This window comes from Anomaloglossus baeobatrachus, chromosome 4 (genome assembly GCF_048569485.1).
Source record: "Anomaloglossus baeobatrachus isolate aAnoBae1 chromosome 4, aAnoBae1.hap1, whole genome shotgun sequence".
NCBI lineage: Eukaryota > Metazoa > Chordata > Amphibia > Anura > Aromobatidae > Anomaloglossus > Anomaloglossus baeobatrachus.
In genome coordinates this window covers 236,734,584-236,759,217 of record NC_134356.1, presented here as the reverse complement: position 1 = coordinate 236,759,217, position 24,634 = coordinate 236,734,584, and the positions used below count along the sequence as shown (strand labels likewise).

The following is a 24,634-nucleotide window of genomic DNA, read 5'->3' as shown; positions in this document are numbered from 1 at the left end:
ACAGCAGCAGAGTCCATGTCGTAATTGTTGCTACCAAAGCTGCAATGCCCTGCTCATGAGGTAAGGGCATGCCTAATCAGGAGAACTACTGTAGAGGAAGCTCTGCTCACTGGTATATAGGTGCTCAGAGGTAATAATAGATAAAATTAGTGAGTAACCTCGGCACTCTATATCTCCCAGACTAAGTCAGTAAGTCACAACGGATAGTAATGCAAAATCACTCTTTATTGGTCCGTATTAAGAAAATTTTTTTTTCATAAGCATATATGTTTTTGTCCAAAACAAGTTACAAATGACGTTTCGGCCTGAGCCTTCGTCAGATTGGACTTATCTGCATGTAATCATGAAAAATGACAATAATCAGTATCACATAAGAGTGAGAGAACAATAACATAAACTCGAACAATGTAGAGGTACAATTGGGATGCAGCAAAAAAATTGCAACACAGCAAGAAATGAAACACATGATACAAATGTCATAATACAGTACAAGGACAATATAGTAATGACAAATATGGGGTCAGAGTAGACTTAGACAGCTCTGGTACGAAAGAGATGTCAATCATAAAGTAACATGTGCAGTAGGTGTAGAGCTACACTATGCATGGCAGAGCTAATGGGTAGACCGACCATAGAAAAAGTAGAGAAAAAGTGGAGAAAAAGTGGAGAATAAGTGGAACATAAGAGGAGAAAAAGTGGAGAAAAAGTGGAGAAAAAAGTGGAGAAAAAGTGGAGAAAAAGTGGAGAAAAAGTGGAGAAAAAGTGGAGATTAAGAGGAGAAAAAGTGGAGAAAAAGTGGAGAAAAAGTGGAGCATAAGAGGAGAAAAAGTGGAGAAAAAAGTGGAGAAAACGTGGAGAAAACGTGGAGAAAAAGTGGAGAAAAAGTGGAGAAAAAGTGGAGAAAAAGTGGAGCATAAGAGGAGAAAAAGTGGAGAAAAAAGTGGAGAAAACGTGGAGAAAAAGTGGAGAAAAAGTGGAGAAAAAGTGGAGCATAAGAGGAGAAAAAGTGGAGATTAAGAGGAGAAAAAGTGGAGAAAAAGTGGAGAAAAAGTGGAGAAAAAGTGGAGAAAAAGTGGAGCATAAGAGGAGAAAAAGTGGAGAAAAAAGTGGAGAAAAAGTGGAGAAAAAGTGGAGAAAAAGTGGAGATTAAGAGGAGAAAAAGTGGAGCATAAGAGGAGAAAAAGTGGAGAAAAAAGTGGAGAAAAAGTGGAGAAAGTGGAGAAAAAAATGGAGAAAAAGTGGAGAAAAAGTGGAGAAAAAGTGGAGAAAAAGAGGAGAAAAAGTGGAGAAAAAGTGGAGAAAAAGTGGAGAATAAGAGGAGAAAAAGTGGAGAATAAGTGGAGAAAAAAATGGAGAAAAAGTGGAGAAAAAGTGGAGAGAAAGTGGAGAAAAAAATGGAGAAAAAGTGGAACACCCTTTGGTACCTTTCATGTGGCACTAAGGGGTGCTTAGCTTTGTATTTAGCCAAAAAAATGAAAAAAAATGACATAGGGTTCCCCCTAGTTTTGTAGCCAGCTAGGGTAAAGCAGACGGCTGCAGCCTGCAGACCACAGCTGGCAACCTCACCTTGGCTGGTAATCCAAAACTGAGGGCACCCCACGCTGTTATTTTAAATTAAATAAATAATTTAAAAAAAAAAACACGTAGGGGTCCCCCAAAATTGGATCACCAGCCAAGGTAAAGCAGACAGCTGGGGCCTGATATTCTCAGACTAGGGAGGTCCATGGTTATTGGAATCTCCCCAGCCTAAAAATAGCAGGCCGCAGCCGCCCCAGAAGTGGCGCATCCATTAGATGCGCCAATCCTGGTGCTTCGCCCCAGCTCATCCCGCGCCCTGGTGCGGTGGCAAACGGGGTAATATTTGGGGTTAATACCAGATGTGTAATGTCACCTGGCATCAAGCCCTGGGGTTGGTGAGGTCAGGCGTCTATCAGATACCCGACATCACCAACCCAGTCAGTAATAAAAAAAAATACACGACAAACACATTTTTATTTGAAAAAACACTCCCCAAAACATTCCCTCTTTAACCAATTTATTAGATTGAAAAACAAATCCAGGTCTGGTGTAATCCAAGGGGTTGCCATGACGATGCACACTGTCCCAGTCAATGAAGAGCAGGATGTTCCCCATTGGCTGGGAGAGCAGTGCAGTGACCTGAGCTAACATCAATGGGTCAGCCCAGGTCACTGCAGGGGGGTGACAAGTGCTGCTGTCAGTGAGGTACATTACCTGCGCTGATCTCCAGCACACTGACAGCCCCTGTCACTGAGGTCAATGACCGGCGCCTTCACATCAAGTATCGCGAGAGGTCCGTGACGTCACCGCCAGTGTCAGTCTCGGGTCGGAAGCGATAGGTGATGTGACAAGCGGCGGCCATGGAGGACAGTGACAGCGCTGAGGTCGGGATGGCGGGACTTCATCACCGCAGGTAAGCCGAGCGAGCGAGCGAGCGAGCGGGCGGGCGGGCGGGGGGTGGGGTGGGGGGGTGGATGTGTGTGTGTGTGTTTGTGTATGTGTATGTATGTGTACATGCTGCGGGCAGGAGGGGGTGGAGCGAGCTGAGCGGGAAAGTGTGGGCTTCCTGCACGTAACTAAGATAAACATCGGGTTACTAACCAAAGCGCTTTGCTTGGATACCCGATGTTTATCTTGGTTACCAGCTTGTGGCAGGCTGCCAGCGATGGCTCCTGCTCACTGCTTTTTGCTGCTAGAACCGTTCTCGAACGTATCTAGAACTATCGAGCTTTTAGCAAAAAGCTCGAGTTCTAGTTCGATCTCGAACAGCCCAAAAATCACTCGAGCCTAGAACTGGAGAACCACGAACCACGAACCGCGCTCAACTCTACTTATTATCACATTTTATGGCAATGTTGCAGCAACCAATGGAACGTAATTCTGGAGTTTTGATTTTTTTTTTTCTCATTACGCTGTTTACTCATCAGATTAATCTGTTTTATATTTTGATAGATTGGACATTTCTGAAAGCAGCAATACCAAATGTATATATTAGATCTGACATTTCTGTAAGCTGCAATATGTGTATTTTTTATTTTTAATGGACAAAAAGTGGGTGATTTGAACTTTTATATTTTTTAAATATTTTTTAAACTTTTTTTTTACATATTACAGTATTTACAAGTCTTCTAGAGGACTTAAAACTCCAATCATCTGATTGCCTATCCTATACAAGGCAGGGCATCAGTTCTCCTATGAATTCTGGCTCACAGGATATTGATGACAGGCATGGGGCTCATAAACTGACCACCAACTGTCATGACAACCCATTGGCACCCAAGGATCACATCACGGGGGTTTCAATGGGCAGGATTAGTGACACACTGCTTGTCAGTACATGTTTAATGCCACTTGTCAGAGATTAAGGGGTACTTTGCACACTACAACATCGCAGGTGCGATGTTGGTGGGGTCAAATCGAAAGTGATGCACATCCGGCGCCGCTGTCAATATTGGAGTGTGTAAATCGTTTTTGATACGATTAACGAGCGCAAAAGCATCAAAATCATATCATCGGTGTAGCATCGGTCATTTCCATAATTTCGGAAGGACCAATGTTACGATGTTGTTCCTCGTTCCTGCGGAAGCACACATCGCTGTGTGTGAAGCCGCAGGAGCGTGGAACATCTCCTACCTGTGTCCTGTGGCTCACGCTGGTTATGCGGAAGGAAGGAGGTGGGCGGGATGGTTATGTCCCGTTCATCTCCGCCCTCCGATTCTATTGGCTGCCTGCCGTGTGACGTCGCTATGACGCTGCACGACCCGCCCTCTTAGGAATGAGACGGGTCGCCGGCCAGAGCGACATCGCAGGGCAGGTAAGTCTATGTGAAGAAGCCATAGCGATAATGTTTGCTATGGCAGCTATCACAAGAGATTGCAGCTGCGACAAGGGCGGGGACTATCGTGCTCGGCATCGCAAGCATCGGCTTGCGATGTTGTAGTGTGCAAAGTACCCCTTAGGCTATGTCCGCACTTTGCGCCATCCTAGTTGCAGTTCTAAACACATCCCCTGGCAGAAATTGCTTTTGCCAAAGTTGCTTTTGGCCATAAAAACGCGTGCGTATTTACCGTATTTTAGCTGCATTTTTTTGCGCTTTTTACATGCTTTTTCATTGCTTAAACTCAGATGCGTTTTGAACATAAAGATACTGCTAAATAAAGTTTAAACATACAAACACTATGAAGAAAGGAAAAAAATAACAAAACAAATAAAATTATTTACATCAAAACGAAAATAGTTATATTTAATATAATTATAGCGGTTTTATACTATTTATAGCTAAAATAACAATAAATTAATATTTTTCATTAATTTAATTGTCGGACTATGTGTGTGTGTAAAGGGACATATCATTCCATTATTTTGTTTTCAGAAACGCATGTTTTCTGCACCTAAAAAGCAGGTAAAACGCTGGAATTTTGCTTCTTGCTTTTTGCAACTTCTCATTGACTTCAATGTTAGCAAAACGCACCCAAATGACAAAAACAATTGACATCCTGCTTCTTTGAACGCTGAGTTTTTACCCATAATTATGCAAATTAAACGCAGCGTTTTGAACACTAAAGTGCGCACAAGAAAGCCCCATTTCCCAAAGACTTTTCTGGAAAATCAAAACGCATGCATTTTGGCATGAAAACGCTGCAGTTCAAAACGCAGGTAAAAACGCAAAGTGCAGACACAGCCTTAAAGCAGCCTTTGGCTAAGACCACACTTTGCGTTTCCACCTGCGTTTCAGGTGCTTTTTAGGTCCGTTTTGAGATGCACCTTTATCATGCCAAAAGGCATGCGTTTTGATTTTACAGCAAAGTCAATGGAAAATGTGGATTTCCTGTCCGCACTTTGCATTTTAAAATGCTGCGCTTAATTAGCATATTTTGTGGCAAAAACCATGCGTTCAGAGAAGCAGCATGTCAATTGTTTTTGCCATTTTGTGTGCGTTTTGCTAATATTGAAGTTAATGAGAAATGGCTAAAACCAAGAATCTTCAAATTTCCTGCCTTTTACCTGCTTTTTAGGTGCTTAAAACATGCGTTTTTGACTACAAAAACGCAGGGTTTTCTGACATTAAAATAATGGAATAATATGTCCCTTTACACACACACATAGTCCGACAATGAAATTAAAGAAAATTTTGATTTTATTGCTATTTTAACATTAAATATTACAAAACCGCTATAATTTCATGATATATAAATATTTTCTTTATTAATTCCAAAATTATGTTTTCCTTTTTTTTTCTCTTTTTTCATGAAGTTTGACTATTGAATCTTTATTTAGTAGTGTCTTGATGTTCAAAACGCATCTTTCAAAACACAGGTGAAAAAGCATGTAAAAAGCGCTAAAAACGCATCATAAATGCGGTAAATACGCATGCGTTTTCAGCGCTAAAGTTCTGAAAAAGGCAACTTTGTTCAAATCAATTAAGCCCAAAACGTGCGTTTAGAACTGCAAGCAGGAGAACGCAAAGTGCGGTCTTAGCCTGTAACTTGTTATCAGCCATGGGTGCATCTCCAATCCACCAGCAGCTGTTAGAAGCAATTGAGGTCTGAATAAATAGCTGTCAACTGTCGGACAAGATGCAGGCTCAGTGTGTGAGCCCACATTAGAGGTTCGGCTGATGACCTATATGTGCATTATTGGTCGTGAAGGGGTTATAAACCACAGAATTTTGCCTTTATAAAAAAAAAGTTATGGCTCTTGAAAGAAGGAGAGGAAAAAAACTAAAGTGCAAAAATAAAAAACTGCCCAGTTCTTAAGCGGTAAAAAACACACTATTTAGATTTTTTTGCTATCTTAGAACATTATAGAATCCACTTAAATATGGGTCCTGTAGAATTCAATGACAATTTAAAAAAGAACAGTTGTCACAGGCTTTACAGTACAAGCATGTTATATTTCACCTGAAACCAGTCAATTGTGCAGCAGTTTACAATAGATGGATAATGACGAAGATGGTCACGAAAAGCTTCTCTCGTTGGACTGAATGCTAACACAATGTGTAGGTTTTTTTTAATTTGATCTTTAAATTTATTATAACAGTCAGATGGTGTGATTTCACTTTGTGTTTGATGAGATGGGAAACGCTGGCACATCTGTAACACACAAAAAAACAAACAGCAGAATTTTTAGCTTCTTTATGGCTATTATTATTCTATTCGGTCACTAAATAATATTATTTGATCAACAGCCTAAATATCTCCTGCCATGAAAAAAAATACCATCACTATTGTAATAGCTAATACCATACTATCGACGTATAAAAGATTTGCTTTATTTTTTCATATTTTTTATTCCAAATAAATTCTGATATTAAACAAATATACAGGATTACTTAGTGAACGGCATCAAAGTAAGCCAATTTCTGAACCTACCCTCTTCATGTGGTTCCCTGCTCACATACCGTATTTTTCGCTTTATAAGACGCACCTGATTATAAGACGCACCCCCAAATTTGGTGAAGGAAAAGAGAATTTTTTTTTTTAATGGTAAATGGGGTCCATCTTATAATGCCAGTGTCCCTCTAACAAATCATATAGGGTATATGTCCCTCATAGCCCCCCATCCTAAAATTAGCCCCCTTAATCTGGATATGGCCCCCTTATATTGAATATAGCCCCCTTGTGATGGCACACGTTCCCCTGTGCTGCCTATGGTCCCCTATGGATTGCACACGTTCCCGTGTTAGATAACGCCCCCATGCTGCTGCCCATGGCCCCTATAGATCGCACAAGTCCCCCTGTGTTAGATATTGCCCCCATAGTGCTGCCCATGGCCCCTATAGATCGCACAAGTCCCCCTGTGTCAGATATCGCCCCCATAGTGCTGCCCATGGCCCCTATAGATCGCACAAGTCCCCCTGTGTCAGATATCGCCCCCATAGTGCTGCCCATGGCCCCTATATAGATCGCACAAGTCCCCCTGTGTCAGATATCGCCCCCATAGTGCTGCCCATGGCCCCTATATAGATCGCACAAGTCCCCCTGTGTCAGATATCGCCCCCATAGTGCTGCCCATGGCCCCTATAGATCGCACAAGTCCCCCTGTGTCAGATATCGCCCCCATAGTGCTGCCCATGGCCCCTATATAGATCGCACAAGTCCCCCTGTGTCAGATATCGCCCCCATAGTGCTGCCCATGGCCCCTATAGATCGCACAAGTCCCCCTGTGTCAGATATCGCCCCCATAGTGCTGCCCATGGCCCCTATATAGATCGCACAAGTCCCCCTGTGTCAGATATCTCCCCCATAGTGCTGCCCATGGGCCCCTATAGATCGCACAAGTCCCCCTGTGTCAGATATCGCCCCCATAGTGCTGCCCATGGGCCCCTATAGATCGCACAAGTCCCCCTGTGTCAGATATCGCCCCCATAGTGCTGCCCATGGGCCCCTATAGATCGCACAAGTCCCCCTGTGTCAGATATGGCCCCTAGGCTGCTGCCCAAAGTAAAATAAACCCCTCTTTCCTTATCTCCTGCAGTGCTGAGCTCCCTCCTGTCTGCTCCGTGCTTCTGTTCTTCCTTACTTCCTGGTTGTCAGTGCGGTCATGTGATCGGCACAGCAGGCTGAGATCTCTGCTTGCCTGATCACACTGGAAGCAGGGGCACGAGGAGAAACGCTGCAGGGTGAGTAAAGATTTTTTATTTTAGAATGAGCAGCAGCCTGGGGGCCAAATCTAACACAGGGGTGGGCATGTGCGATCACACTGGGACGCAGGCTCATATAATATGCACCGCTCACCAGCCCCTCACTGCGTGCGATTTCAGCACCATTGGAGATGGACAGCGGCTGTGCATATTATATGAGCGGGTGCAGGAGATCAAAGGCAGCAGCCCGCAGCGTTCCACTGTGCTCCAGAGCTGCTGCCCCCACCTCCCCTGGACGCTGCAGGGTACATATATATATACCACCCCCCCCTCCCCCCCCCCGTATATTCGGCTTATAAGACGCACCCCCTACTTTCCCCCAAAATTTGGGGGAACAAAAGTGCGTCTTATAAAGCGAAAAATACGGTACTTGCCTGACTATTCATTCAGGATACCGGGCCCGGCTGGTAACTATGTGTAGCTTAGGGTTAACCCCTTATATTACCTTTCACACATGTAATTTTCATGTGAGGGTTACCCTTGAGTGGTGATTTACTACTATTTTTGTACATGGACATTTCTTATAAAGACCCGTTAATATTAACTAGCAGGTTGTGAGGTTTCTAACTATTCCTGACCTACCTTGCAGGAATTTGTTTGGGGGACTTTATTGTCTATGGCTGTGTAATAACTATTAATTTATGTTTTGGGAGCCACGGTTAGGATTATTTATATCTATACTTGTTAGTTAAATCCTGGGAATAATTTTGATTATTTATTATGAATATCTTTATCATATAATTCCTTGTTATGCAAGATCGCATGTGTGTATATGTGTGCATATAATTATGTATATGTGTATATATATATATATATATATATATATATGTTGGTATTAGGTCATTGACTTATAGATATATATTATATTTAATTCCTTGACTGTGGGATTGTGATCTATTGTCTCTGGCACTTTACATCCAGCATACTTACATTGGTATTAAACCATTACCTTGCCTATAGACATATATTACCCCTATTAACCATTTTTTGGCTGTGGGGACAAAATCAATTATTCTCACTAATTTTGCACACTCACTTTTTTTGAAATATATCATTATTGGTCTTATTATTGTCCTTATGCGCATATTTTCAACTGTGGAGGTCATGGTTCATTTATGGTTTTAATTTATTTTATACTAGCTGTACTACCCGACTTCGCCCGGATTAATAACTGCTGTTAACAAAATAGAATGTATTAACAAAAATGTATTCTGTACACAAAACCCACAAAACAAATAGATAGAAAATTAATTATGTCTGTCTCCCCCTTTGTATATATCTCTCTGTCTCTCTCTCTATCTCTTTGTCTGTCTGTCTCTTTCCCTGTCTGTCTCTGACTGTCTCTTTCTCCGTCTGTCTCAATCTCTTTCCCTGTCTGTCTATCTATCTCTTTCCCTGTCTGTCTATCTCTGTCACTTTCCCTGTCTGTCTCTTTCCCTCTCTTTCCCTGTCTGTCTCTTTCCCTCTTTCCATCTGTCTCTTGTGTCTGTCTCTTTGTCTGTCTCTTACCCTGTCTGTCTCTTTCCCTCTCTTTCCCTGTCTGTCTGTTTCCTTGTGTCTGTCTCTGTCTCTTTGTCTGTGTCTGTCTCTTTACCTGTCTGTGTCTTTCTTTTAACCTGTCTCTCTCTTTCACTTTCTTTTCCTGTCTGTCTCTTTCCCTGTCAGTCTGTCTCTTTGTCTGTGTCTGTCTCTTACCCTGTCTATGTCTGTTTCTTACCCTGTCTGTGTCTGCCTCTTTCCCGGTCTGTGTCTGTCTCTTTCCCTGGCTGCATTGTGACATGCCAACATTCCATATAAGGGTGTGTCTGCGCATTCTTCTGAAGTTCTGGGTGCACTGTGGCTCTCAGGTCCATTTGCTTTAATGGAGGCAAGTTTTTTGGTGAATAACTGTAAAGCACGGGGTTAAAATTTCCCCTCAAAACATAGCCTATGACACACACACACACACACACACGCTTTATATATTAGATTGTGTGTGTTTCTATGGATTCAATAAATATTTTTCATTTTTTCTAATTGGCTGTGTGCTTCTATTATGTGTGACTTCTTCTGCTTTTTCCCACATGAAGCAGCACTCATTGTTTGTTATATGAGGCTGTGCACCCCTCCCCTTTATGCATATTTTCATTCCATCAAAAATGTGGCGTTGTACAATTCCAACAAAGTGGATGGGATCTATAGAAATCTCCTGCCCATTGAGCTTTTTTACTCAGCATAAACTGACCTGCGGTGCGTGTTTCAAATCCGCACCATGTCAATTCAGTTTCAGAGTGTTTTATGTGCAGATTTGCTCCACAGAAAATGCAGAAAAAAATGCAGGTATAAAATGCAAGTAATTTAATTTACATAATTGTTGCAGATATGGTGCAGAAATTCTGAAAACTTGAAAACTTATTAAAAACTCATTGTGGGAATTTAGACTTTTAGTTCTAGAACTAGCAGTGCATAAAACAAGCATTTCTTCAATATACAATACTTAAATATAGTAATCCAAACATCTGCCCAATTTTCCAGCAACGCACATGCCCAAAAGTGATTTGAATCTCCATAGAAGAACATGTGACTGTATTGTCCATAGTGATATGCATTCACAAGTATGTATGATTTTTTTTATAATGACGCAAACCTCAGCCCATCCTGTGAACATCCACAGCACAGGCTCAGTAGAAGCTTGCGTTAGATGTGAAGATCAGGTGATTGCCAGTGATAGTGTTATAGTGTACAATACAAATAAAGATTTATAGTGCTGAACCCACTCTTCCCTCGGCTGTTAAGTTACATGTTCAATATAAAAAAACGCAGGTTTTTTTACCACAGATATTTGAGGTAGTGAGACTTTCAGAACATATTACCACTTAAATATATAGATTACAAATAAATAGCTTATGTGACAACAATATGTTGTGAAGGTGTAAGGGGGTGGTCGAGCCCCCTGGGAGAAGAATCCCCCCAGAAGACATCACATGTTACTAAAATGTGGTGATTAATCTTTATAGTGTGTTATAAGGATGTATTAGAGTTTTATGTATATTTTAATGCTGTTTGGTTGTTTCACCACTAGATGTCACCCAGGAGTAGGACACTCACTAGGAAAACTGCCTGGTAACCGTTGACAGTTGGTGATTGGCTAGGGGAAGGAGTCGGTGGCAGTTACAGTTGTGACAGGAAGTGAAACCAGTCTAGTCTAGTTTGGGACACAAACCTGACAGGTAGTTGAAGCAGCAGAGAAGAAAGAGACAGAGGTGGAAAGCTGAGGAACATCTGTAATATAGTTAAGCTGAAGAGAGAGGGAATCGTAGATAAAATCTTCCATATTAATGTTCCTTACCTGAGCCGGAGGCTGGCACGGGTACCTGGGGAAGGCCTGAGAATTAGCTTGGAGTTAGGTATTGGCGAGCCCAGGAACAGTGCAGTGACTAGAGGATAGGTTTTATGAGCCCCTTTAGAGGGCAGGAAGGTGAACCAGTGCTCGAGTGTACTATTTCTTGGAAGTCTGGATCAACAGCTGCGCAGTGCTGTAAGCTGAGGGCTAACTAACAGAGCCCTGAGAGTAACTACATTTGACTGAAAGTGTAACCTGAAGGAGAGAATGATTTCAATTGATAGATGTGCTGCAGACCTGTTATGTAATAAACAAGAACTTGTTGAGTTATATGGCTGTCTTGGACTCTTTCCCGTTGCCAGGGACAACGCTGAACTTTACCAGAAGAGGAAAGGCCCGGACTTGACAGGTGCTGTGTTATGGGTTTGTCCTAATATCTCTATGCTACATCTTCCATGTGCTCCATGTGTCCCGGTTTTGTCTGTGACGGCTGGGTCTGGGGTGAGCCTGCCGCCCCAGGGGTGAGTGCCACAACTACAAAAGAGACGCCCCGATCCAACCGTTACAAAAACATCCCTGAGGTAAACAAAGCTTGAACAAGTAACTGAACAGCTGGGGGAGGGGTGGGTTTAGGATAGTAAATCTTTATTTGTAATGAACACTGTAACAGTATCCCTAGTGGTCACATGGTCTTCTCGTACAGCATAAGCTTTTGAAGAGCACCACCATAAGAGATCATGTGACCACTCATAAACACGTATCTCTTCATGGACGATGCAGTCACAGGATCTTTCATGGATGCCATTTTATGAATAAATCAGTGTCCATAGTGTTCCTGAGCACAAGAGTTGCAGAAAAATTATATTGATGACATCCTTCTTTTATATACTGCTAGTTCTGTGATTTTATTTTCTTGCTCTAAATAAGATCAAAATGTTCAACCTATTTTTTTAACTTGCATTTTTCTAAAACTAAACAATAAAGTTAGATGCAATGTTGAAAAACGGACTAGTGCAGCACCAATAAGGTTACTGTCATTTCTGTAAACTTCCCCAGAATTTCCTTTATACAAAGAGTTTCTTGTAACATAAAATAATTCTGATGCCCTCCTCCCTCTGTGTCTGCGAGCACCTCTGACTGAAGCACAATAAAAGAAAGATGACCTTTTCCATGACTTCCAGTTTTTCTTCATTATTAAACAGGGAAGGAACATCACCAGTGCTCAGGATCATGTTGATGTCTTCCAAAAATGACTCATCCTATTGCAAGAAAGAAAATTACCCATTTACAATTCAAATAATGAATCTCAGATCCAGGAAAAAAAATCTTTCACTATTAATTTATTTCTTGTACTTTCCCTGTGCAGTTATTTGCAAAACACATTTATATTTTGAAGTCCCATCTTTCTTTATCTACTTTAACGAGCGTTCATGAAACTACTATCATTCTCATAATAGGCATTTTGAGGAGTAAAACAGGCAATTTACTGAGCAGCTTCGTAGAGTATTGATATTACAGCTTTGTGGCAAAATATCACTTCATTTTTAAGTAGCTATTATGATCATTCATAAATTACTGATAAATAATATATTATTTTTATGGCCAGGTACTAGCAAGATTCAATTAGGTTGCATATTTTTCCTAGTTTACTTTATGATCATTTTTCTGTACCTTTATTTGATGATCAGCAAACAGAAACACAGTAGGAATCCCATTCTGTCCAGCAGCTCTCAGCACCGTTTTCAGATCATCTCTCCATTCACTAACTGTGTATGATTTCTGAATGCTAACTTGGTAAACTTCAATGTCTGCCATGAATGCAGCAAGTCTTGCTAGAGATTGTCGGCCAGTCCCTCCTATTCCTGGTTATTGTAAGGGTAAACAATTTAAATTTTAAACAAATGACATAGTATAAAATTACGATATTATGTCATGCTAATAATAATAGTAATTATTTTATTGAAATTACCAATTGGAATTCTTAATACTTATTAATAATCAATTCAGTCAAAGCTATTTAAATAATGTGTGAATATATAAGCCTAAGCCTAAAAAACTATTTAGTTAATAAAATGTATTTAAACAATTTTAAAAAGTATTGATTCAATACTTTTTTATTGTAGCAAAGCCAATTAGGACTGGGTTAATTCCTAGCTCTGCATGGTTTGATTAGCTGCATCTGCCCATAGCTTTTTACTAGAACAAGTAAATGAATTCACTGGGTGTTAAGTATGTTGGGGAACAGAGAAATATGTGTATTCTGCTGATAGTACCATTTGTTGCTGACTGAACTCGGCTGGGAGAAGGGACTGGATTGCTGCATGGGTGAAAGACCGTGGTCTGCCTTTGAGTAAAAATTAAAGATCTATTGGGGCTGGTCTCCCATGACAGGGCCAAGGAGACTGAGTGTATGCTTTAAATCTCTTAGGCCGGAGTCACACTTGTGAATGACTCGCACGAGTCTCGCATCTGCATCACCCCCCACAGCTGCACACTTTACTGACAGGTGCAGGTCAGTTGCATGTTTTTCTATGCAGCTGACCCACTCCAATCAGGAGAGTATGCAGCCATGCTGGGTGATGCCGAGGTGAGACTCGCGTGAGTCACTCGCAAGTGTCACTTCGGCCTTATGGTGAGCCTCAACTGACATTCCTGTGCCTGATGCATGAACTATTTTGGTTTAGTTATATCTTTTATGCTGAGGAAAGGTTATTATTGCTTTGTTAACTTTTTATGAACCTGTAACAAACTGCTTACTGTTTTTATACAGGAACTTTATGTTTGAACTCCTGCACCAAGTCCAAAAATGGCTGCAGCCCAAGACTTGCTCCCTATCCTTGATGGTGGAGAGAGTGGTGATAGACAAGTTTCTGAACTCACTATCTAAATCCATACATAGCTGGGTTGCCCAGGGAGATTCTAAGAATGCCTGGAGGTCCTTGTTGAAAGATACTCAACTGTGGAGAACACCCTGAGCCTGAGGACACTTGTCTATGATACCCAAAAGAAGGAGCGCAAGACCAACTCTGAGTGGCTCCCAAAGAGCCAGGAGGAGTCAGAGCTGGCTTCAAGAGATACTGTACATCTTGTTTAATTGTTTGTTGGCGGTGTCCTGCCTCGGGTAACCATCCAACTGTCCAGAACCAATGGACTGCAGCATAGGTCAGCGCTGCCCTTACTTCAGCTACCGTACCTGCAGTGCTGTTCCTCATCCTGGCAAAGCGCCTCAGGTTTGTTGGGTAACTGGGAATAGTGTACAAGTAACTGGACAACTGGACTTCTGGACTTTGGAACTTTGGTGACCTTTGTAGACTCCACAATTCCACATGTGTAGGTCCCTGAGAAGGTGGTAGGTATCACATGTGTTTTAGAAGAAGTGAAGAAGCTTCCTTTGCCCCGTGTCAACATTGTCACAAGCTATGGTTTCAAAGTGGGGAGGGTAAAAAACTTGTTGGACCCTGTAATTATTGGACGTGATTTTCCTCTGTTTTGGGATTTGTGGGGGAAAGAGGTATTACTAGGTTACCGCAATAAAAACCATGTTGCATGCTGTGGCTGATGAGTTGCTATTGTCTGTAAATACGGAATGGTATTAAGAAGATGGAAGCATTCCAAGTCAATATACCTGTGCATGAGCTATCCAGGGAAAACTTTGGAACTGTCCAAATCAGGGACTTAACTTTAAAAGGTGTTTGGAAAAAGGTAAGAGGGTTAAATGTAGATCAGTCAGCACTGGGACCTAATAAGCAGGCTGTGCATCTGGTTAGCCATAGAGTGGTCTGTTATGTTGAAGAACTAAGGCTAGGTTCACACACTGCGTTTTTTTTGATGCTGCGTTTTTGTGCACGCATGCATTTTTGCCGCGATTTGGTGCATTTTTTGCTGCATTTTGGTGCGTTTTTGCTCACTGCGTCTTTATGCGTTTTTTATCAGTGAACAATGCCATTAAAGATTGTTGAAAAAAAAAAGGAAAAAAAAGGTCTGATGTCATTTCCTTCTTCAATATGTTCTTCATTCTCCACTAGTGTATGCAGGAGAGCAGACAGCTGCAGAACTACAAGGCTCAGCATACTCCATCCAATAGTGTTTGCAGGAGAGCAGACAGCAACTGCAGAACTACAAGGCTCAGCATCCTCCATCCAGGACTGTATGCAGGAGGGAGAGGCAGGGGGAGAAGAACTAGAAGGCTCAGCATACTACATCCAATAGTGTATGCAGGAGAGCAGACAGCAGCTGCAGAACTACAAGGCTCAGCATCCTCCATCCAGGACTGTATGCAGGAGTTTTTTGCCCCCCCAAAAAATGGTGTGAGCTTTGCCATATTTTTGTATGCTAGCCAGGTACAGCAGGCAAGTACGGGCTGCCCCCAACCCCCAGCTGCCTATTTGTACCCGGCTGGGAACCAAAAATATAGAGAAGCATTTTTTTTTTATTTCATGAAATTCATGAAATAATAAAAAAAAAATGACATGGGCTTCGCCCAGGTACAACTAGGCAGCTGGGGATTGGAATCCACAGTGCAGGGTGCCCATGCTTTCTGGGCACCCCCGCTGCGAATTGCAGTCCGCAGCCACCCCAGAAAATGGCACTTTCATAGAAGCGCCATCATCTGGCACTGTATCCAACTCTTCCAACAGCCCTGGTGACGGGTGGCTTGCTGGGTAATAATCGGGTTAGGGCTAGCTGTATATTAACAGCTGGCCCTAAGCCCAAAATTCATGGTGTCATGCCAATATTAGGCATGGCCACCATGAATTTCTAGTAAAGATAAAAAAAAAATAAAACACAACAAAATTAGTGACTCCATCTTTATTGAAATAAAAAAAACCCTACCGCAGTAATCCTGGGTCAAGGTTCCCGCGCCATCCAATACGGATCCAATATCATCTGATCGGTTTGCTGGAAGGCAAAGCGATCAGATGATGTGTCAGGTTCCAGGATGTGAATTACATCACGCAGCAGCTGATTGTATAAAAGCCGTTTATACAATCAGATGATGCATCAGTGCAAAAAACAAACAAAAAAAAAAAAAAACAGTATTCACTTATGTGCGGATTACCGGCAGCTCCTGGAGCAGAGTCTGATCCCCTCCGATCGCTGCAGGAGCTGCCGGTAATCAGGGATGAAGTCTCCTTACGGCATCCACTGACAGGTTAAGCCGGCCGGGTGCCGGCGTCACCGCGAGACTTACGATCAGCTGATGCGTCAGGTGACTGCATCAGATGATCAGCGCCAGGTCCTGCAGATATCGGAGGTGCCCAGCCGTCTGCACACAGCCGGAGCGTCGGTACTGGGAGAGGAGCTGGGAGCGGACATGGCACCGGGAGGCTGCAGACAGGTGAGTATGACAGTTTTTTTTCTGCTGTTCACTTTTAATTTCGTAGCTGCCTCCACCTCCCGTCCGTACATGGTGCCGCACGGCAGCAGACATGCACAAGACTGGAGGTGGACGCAGCGGTGATGGTACCGGGAGGATTCACGCTTCTGTAGTTACTGACAGAAGGAATCGTCTTCCTGTACATGTCACTTTACTACCCACCCCTTGCGTTTATAGCTGCGTTTTTAGTCATAGAAACGCACTAAAATGCAGCTATATTTGCAATTTGCATTTTTCATTGCGTTTTTGAACATCTCATTGAACTCAATGGGTGCAAAACGCAGAGAAAAATGCAAAAATAATTGACATGCTGCATTTTTGTGGGCACCACAAAAATGCAGCTAAAAAAAAAAACGCTGTGTGCAGACACCAAAAATGAAAACTCATAGACTTTGCTGGGGAAGCAAAGTCATGCAGTTTTCTGAGCAAAAACGCACCCAAAAACGTGCAAAAACGCACTGTGTGAACCTACCCTAAAGTGACTGGTCAAATAAAAGAGCAATTTCTCAAGGCTGAAATAAGAAATTTGAATCCTGGAGATTGTATACTTGTAAAGGTTCCCACAGTGGGATGTAAGGTCCTTTCCAAGTGTGCATAAAAACTCTGCTTGATTTAGTAGGTACCTGTTGAAACCATGACTCCAGACTGTTCCAGGTTGGCCGTCAGATCTTTGGATGTTTGACGTGGTGTTTTTTCACCATTCACATCTACCTTTGAAGACATCTCTTGTCAATTTTTCTCTTTTCCTGACATCCAGGGAGGTTCAGAACAGTTCCATGCTTAGTAAACTTCTTAATAACATTGCACACTTTGAAACTGGGATGCCAAGGTCTTTGGAGGTGGCCTTTTAGCCTTTGGACATTTTCTGTTTGGTACTAATAGCAGTTCTGATGTCCTCAGACAACTCCTTTGTCTTCACCATTGTGACAAAGGAACAGGGCCTACCGTGTGGCTTTTTAAAACTATGAAGTCATCATTTATTAAGTAATTCATGTCACATGGACACTGACAAGTTATCACAGGTGATTGTTAGTTGTGATTTTCCACAGTCAAGTAAAAATGTGTTTCCATACTATTTAATGCAAAGGGCTTACACCAGTGTCACAGCAAGCTTTAGGTTTTTCTATATTTTTCTCCCATTATTTCTTGTTTTAAATTGATTATCATTTGCTCTTTTGTATTTATATGATTTTTCTGTACAAAAAAGCTTTGTGTATTGTGCCAATATTGATGAGAAGGACTGTGTGTGTGTGTGTGTGTGTGTGTGTGTATATGTGTGTGTGTATGTGTGATATATTGTACATTAAAAGGGGTTTTCTGAAATAAAAAAGTGGGCCAGGTGGTGGGGTACCTGTCATCAAAAAAGTATAAAAAATAGTTCTCATAATATATTGCTACAGCACAGTAAACCAAGGTCTTTGGGTTTCACTAGAGTTGCAAAGCTAGGTCAATGAACAAATTAACAGGTAGCAAACCCTTTATAATTGTGCTTGATTTCCATGAGTTCCCCCACAAATTTTCCTTATCTCTTAAAATCACTATAAAAGCAATCCCAGTGCATGACTCATGCATTTATTAACATTAACTACAGGATCAATTGGATCTGTCATACATTTCAGAGTTTCTAATGGAATATTTTTTATCATATATTTAAAATGTTTACATTATATATTAGATAAGGTTTGACACACCTATTCATGCAATAGTTTTCCTTCTTTAATTAAAAAGTTCCCATTGTCAATTAAGACTGAAGGCAGCAAAAGCAGCAGCACATTTAAAATCAAGTTGTAAAAAAACAAATGTAAACATGCGAATCACTAGCCTACAAAAAGTGTTTTTGACCAACAGGTGTGTTTTGCAGAGGCAGTGTAGCTACAAAGATCTACAAAGTGCCTTATTCTGCTCTGAGGTCTGGAGAGACACCTGGGCATAATAAATATGTAGGAAACAAAAAAAAAATAACAAATGCCTCAATGTGTATCTTCACTGCCCATGGTTTCTTTACAATCCTAGAGACTTTTTCTTACCGCTGCCTACTAAGGTTTTGAGTGCCTTTACTCTAGACTGGGATTTACAACCTCAACTAAATTCTGGATATACGTGCACATTTTTTCACCTTTTGCTAGCCCTCTATAGTTAAGAAGCATACAGAATTTGTCACAGGTATATCATGGTTGACAGACAATCCTGTGGTATGCGGCTGTAGAAAGTCACAGTGTTTGGCTATACAAACATCTCCCTGACAATCTATTTTTTCTGATTTGGTGTAAATAGTATCTTATGTATCTTTTCTGCTTGGGGTTAATCTCTTTCCTTTTAGGACCCTTTTGTTATCCTCACCTTTCAGCTGTCAACCATCATCACTTCCCTTTGCATCCTTAAATACCCATATTTCCCCTTGGTGCTTGCTGGTGAAAGAGTTATATTCCTATACAAACCTTGGATGCAAACAGTCTTCTTGTATGCATCTAAAGAAACATTGTTTTTGTTGCAGTTCCTCTCCCTTAGTGTTCTTGAAGATAAGTTATTCATTCACTTTCCCCTGTTTGTGCTCCCTGTGTCTTCTTTACAGCTGGTTGAATAAATGCTCATCCCATCCCTTCCTTACCTAGGGCCTAGTTCAGAATCAGTCAGGGCTAGGTACCCTGCTCGGTACATAGGTGCGGAAACTATCTAGGGTGGTCAGAGGAGCCAGAGGCCAGCAGAAAGTTTGGTCAGGGGTCACCATCTCCCCCTTTCCTAGACACAGGATTTCCCTTTCCTTTCTTGTCGCCATACACATGGTACTTCCCCATACCAACCATGACAAAATTTTGGAAAATAGATGTAAAATTCAATTCAACTCAAATAAATTCTAGTGCTGAGCTCTATTCCACACCTTTTTTAAACCAGAATATAAGAAGGACCTCTAAGCTAAATAAAGTAATAGTCCATCAGTACTTTAAAAAATAAAGGTGAATTAACCTGGAAAATTACTAAAATCTTTAATGTATCCTTAAGTGCAGTCATGGAAATCATCAATAGCTTTGGTGAAAAAGGCTCTAATATGGAACGGCCCAGGAAAAGCAAACAAAAAATTATCTCTGCTACTGCGAGTAAGTTCATCACAGTTACCAACTTCATACATCGCAAATTAACAGCCCCTCATGTAATAGCCCTCATAAATGATACATAGATACCAAGTAGTGTACATGTTTTAAAAGCATAAAAACAAAAAAGTGAGCCGGAGTATGAGATGGTATACATGGAACTTGTGAGACCATGTTCATACTGGCCATGAGACAAAGAGAAACCAAGGAAAAAAATTGTGAAAACATACCCTGCTGTAACTAAATAAAAGCATAGTGCATATAAACATAGGGTACTTAGTAAACACTGTTTTTGATCAAAAAAAGCATAAAGCTATCCCACCAAATGTCAAGGTGTACCCACTTAGGATAGTACCAAGAGTGTAGGTACTATCCCAACTGGGTACACCTTGACGTTTGGTGGGATAGCTTTATGCTTTTTTTAAACAAAAACAGTGTTTACTAAGTACCCTATGTTTATATGCACTATGCTTTCATTTAGTTACAGCAGGGTATGTTTTCACAATTTTTTTTCTTGGTTTCTCTTTGTCTCATGGCCAGTGTGAACATGGTCTCACAAGTTCCATGTATACCATCTCATACTCCGGCTCACTTTTTTGTTTTTATGCTTTTAAAACATGTACACTACCTGGTATCTATGTATCATTTATGAGGGCTATTACATGAGGTGCTGTTAATTTGCGATGTATGAAGTTGGTAACTGTGATGAACTTACTCGCTGTAGCAGAGATAATTTTTTGTTTGCTTTTCCTGGGCCGTTCCATATTAGAGCCTTTTTCACCAAAGCTATTGATGATTTCCATGACTGCACTTAAGGATACATTAAAGATTTTAGTAATTTTCCAGGTTAATTCACCTTTATTTTTTAAAGTACTGATGAACTATTACTTTATTTAGTTTAGTGGTCCTTCTTATATTCTGGTTTAAAAAAGGTGTGGAATAGAGCTCAGCACTAGAATTTATTTGAGTTGAATTGAATTTTACATTTATTTTCCAAAATGCCAGTGTGAACATGGTCTCACAAGTTCCATGTATACCATCTCATACTCCGGCTCACTTTTTTGTTTTTATGTAGTTTTTTTGTATTCAGTACAAACAGGGAGTGGCCCCCTTCTCAGTGAGCTGGACATTTCATTCTGTGAATCCCCCTGACTGTGTGTGTCCTGTTGGGACCCGGTCGCTCTCAGCCCTTAGCCACATTGAGGCCTATTTTAGACCCATGCTAAGGTTTTAATATTAGAGAGTGTAGATACTATCCCAACTGGGTACACCTTGACATTTGGTGGGATAGCTTTATGCTTTTTTTGATCAAAAACAGTGTTTACTAAGTACCCTATGTTTATATGCACTATGCTTTTATTTAGTTACAGCAGGGTATGTTTTCACAAGTTTTTTTCCTTGGTTTCTCTGTTTTAAAAGCAACTGTCCAGAGGAGATTGCTAAAAGATGGTGCTTTGGTCGAATTGCTGCAAAGAAGCCAATACTGAGGACTTTAAACAAGAAGAAGAGACATATTCTGGCCAAACAATGCAAGATCTGGACATTAAAATAATAAAAACCTGCACTGTGGTTCGATGAGTCAAAAGAGGATTATATGGTTTCTACATGTGTGGTACTCACTGAGAAGCATTGCGGATGGCGTGGTGGTATAGGCATGCATTAAAGGTGACACTATTGGTGATTTATTCAAAATTCAAGGTTTATTTATTAGTGTGGTTAAGACAGCATTCTGCAATGAAATGCCATCCTATCTGGTGTGCATTTAGTAAGACGATCATCTGTGTTGCAACAGAAAAATGGCCATATCACACCATCAAGGTATATAAAAATTATGCGGTAAAGAAAAAAAAGAATGGAATGTGGCATAAGATGATATGGCCTCTAATCTCCTGACCTCAGCCCAATCTAAATGGTTCGGAATCAGCTTGGCAGAAGACCGAAGGCAAAGCACCCAAAAATTGCTTAGCACTTCTGGGAACGCCTTCTAGACTTTTTTAAAATTATTCCAAGTGAAAACTTGATGAAGCTGCTTGACAGAATGTTTATGGTGCATAAATCTCTCATTAGGATTAAAGGCAGGTACTTTCAGGAATGCAAAATCTAACACATAATCTGATTTATTTCACGTTTTTCTTTACTTCTTTTTTTCCATACTTATCCCCTTCTGGTTTTGCTGTCTTCACTCAGGATCTACAATATGCAAATTCTAATAAGAACAATGAAAACTATTGCTAAAACAGGTGTGTCCAAACTTTTGACCATTTATTTATATTCTGTCTTGGACATATATAGCATATACTTAGAAGATATAATCTGTCAGATGGAAGTCCCACCACTGGAGCCTGCACTTCCTTGGAAATAGTGATACCACGGTCTAAGCTAAGACAGCAATTTTCTTTTAAACAATTTTTTAAATTGTTGTTAACTAATTAAATAGGAATAACATTCAATGAACTGTAAGGAAATCATACAAAGTATGATACTGAACTAAAACTTAGCAGGACAGTTGGAAAACATGACAAATTGAAAGATTGATGCCATTGGAGGAGATGGAAGAAACGTTTTGATCCACACTGCCAGAAGAAGATAACTGAAGATCAATGGGGATTAAGACATCGGATTTTACTGTTCTACGCGTTTTGGCACTGTATAACCCTTTCTTCAGAAACAAAAATTATTATTGATTTTTGTTCCTCAAGGGGTTATACAGCTTCGAAACACGTAGAATAATAAAATCTGATGTCTTAATCCCGATTGAACTTCAGCAATCTTCTTCTGGCAGCGCAGATTAACCCTTTTCTTCCATCTCCTCCAATACTATCTTCCTGGGTTCTGCAGCAGCTTTCCTTAACCCATTATTATAGTGTTAGTGTATATAACACAATTGCACCACGTTAGTGCACCTAATTAAATTCTTTCTGGTACCACCGGATAAGACACCATTTGTGCCCCCCTTCTGTGTCATTTCAGTTTCACAACAAGATTGATACCATGACTATGGAAATACCTTACCTATAAGCAGAGCATGTCCACATGGCATTTTCAGGATTCGACTTATTCTAGAAATGTGCTCAATGGCAAAGTGAAACATTACCAGATTCATAAGCGTCTTACTGTTTTTATTGTATTGGTGTAAAAAATTCTCCATACACTAAAATACAAAAGCAAGAAATTAAAGTGAGATTACAGAAACAAAAATAAAAATTATTAAACAAATACAATATATTAAGTTGTAGTAGTAGTTGTAGAGTTCACACTGCTTAGCCCTAATAAATTCAGAATTCAGGGAAAATAAAAGTAACTTTAAACACATGATGGAAACAGCGGGGACTAGTAATGATCCACATCATAGTAGACAATCAGTTTGCCCTGATAGTGGATAAAATATCAGCAAATTAAATAGGTGTGATGATTAAGCGTAAATGAGGACAATCTGGTCACTTGTGCGGGACTGAACTACTCTTATGTATGCCATACATCGAGCTTGCTCCCTCTGGCAATTTCCATTGTGTACATTGCCGTTTTTGTCATTTGCACAATATTACTAATCCAATAAAAATTAGTTTCTATTCACACTCTGTAAAACATTTAATTTCCTTTAAAACGAAATACATTGTATACATTATTTTTTGCCCTTGCGGAATGTTATATATTGGAAAAACCATTAGACCACTTTATGTTCGCTTTAAAGAACATTACAATTCCATAACCACAGGCAAAGGCTCAACACGCTTAATAGATCACATTCGTAACAGTCATAATGGCAATCCAGTCTCCCTACAATTTGCAGGCCTAGTAAGGGCTTAATCTCCATATTCAAGGAGGAGACTTACACAGGACTCTATTGAGAGCAGAAGCCAGACTTATTATTAAATATAAAGTGCAGGGGAATTTAGGTCTAAATGACAGGAATGATTGATCATTTTTTTGTAATGATTTTTTTGTAATGATTCTGGTATTGATTATTTTTCTAGATACTTACCTTCTTTGTATTTATATGTTGCTTGCTCTTTGAATTGTTTATGGGGGGTGATGTGGACCAGGTGCTCCTCTTAAAATAGGGGGATGGTTTCATGTCACCTCCATGGACTCGTAGAAGCACAGGAAGTGCGAAACAGCCGTCGTCCTCTGGAGCGCCTGCACCTGACTCCTCTTCCACATATTTTTAGCACACCGTTCTCAATAAAGTGGACTTTTATGCAAGATTATGGTCAGTGACATTTTCTTGATCTACTTCTGGACTTTCTTCTCATTGTTATCGTGCACCCCTTGCCAGCTCTACACAGAGTATCTGACCGGATTCCTCTCTCTGCAGCACCTGACAAGGTGTTTCCCGTTGGTGCAGGACCATACTGTCCTTTTGTTCTATATGTGATGACTAAGCATAAATGAGGACAATCTGGTCACTTGTGCATTCTTCAGAATGCCAGACATACTCTTCTTCTGTTCAGTAATTCAAGGGACATGAGCCATTTTTGCATGCTAGGCCATGTGCCCATGGGGAAAGTGTCCTGCGGATATATCTGCAGGACATTCCGCAGGATCTCCCAGATATCCACAGCACAACTTTGTCTAAGTTGTGCTGCGTTTTTGGTGCGGAAGTCCAGCGGAATGTCTTGCGGATATGCTGCGATCATTGTGCATTGAGGATACAGTACCATGGCTTGGGCACTACATCCTCAATAGAGTTGAGCTCGGTTCGTGGTTCTCCAGTTCGCGGCTTTAGTAATTTTGGGGGCTGTTCTAGATCGAACTAGAACTCGAGCTTTTTTGCAAAAGCTCGATAATTCTAGATACGTTCGAGAACGGTTCTAGCAGCAAAAAAAACAGCTAATTCCTAGCTGGCTTTCCGCTGTAATAGTGTAAGTCACTCTGTGACTCACACTATTATGACATTTCAGTGTATAGTGTGCGGATACAGCGCATTCAGATCACTGCTGTATGGATAATGGCGATCCCCATTTTTTTTTTTTTTTCCTTGTCTTCCTTCCCTAAGCGCGCGCATGTAGTAGGGAGGGCCAGCATGTCAGCCAATCCCAAACACACACACAGCTAAGTGGACTTTTAGCCAGAGAAGCAACGGCATGTGTGATAGGATGTCCATGTCACATGTCCCTGCATTATAAAAACGAGTATCTGCCCGTCCGGACGCCATTATCTCTTCTGCGTCCTTGGTGTCAGACATC

General features: G+C 40.9%; 1 protein-coding gene across 1 annotated transcript in view; it reads right to left on the bottom strand.

The window, feature by feature from the left end:
• The window catches only part of LOC142302376 (dynein axonemal heavy chain 3-like), a 2,626,214-nt gene that overhangs the window by 726,547 nt on the left and 1,875,033 nt on the right, over positions 1 to 24,634 (bottom strand). The window contains exons 48-51 of the mRNA XM_075343433.1: positions 22,461 to 22,599; positions 12,654 to 12,844; positions 12,146 to 12,241; positions 5,919 to 6,110 (exon numbers count right to left, since the gene is read on the bottom strand). Coding sequence (XP_075199548.1) covers positions 5,919 to 6,110; positions 12,146 to 12,241; positions 12,654 to 12,844; positions 22,461 to 22,599 — 618 coding nt within the window. The remainder of the gene's footprint in view (positions 1 to 5,918; positions 6,111 to 12,145; positions 12,242 to 12,653; positions 12,845 to 22,460; positions 22,600 to 24,634) is intronic.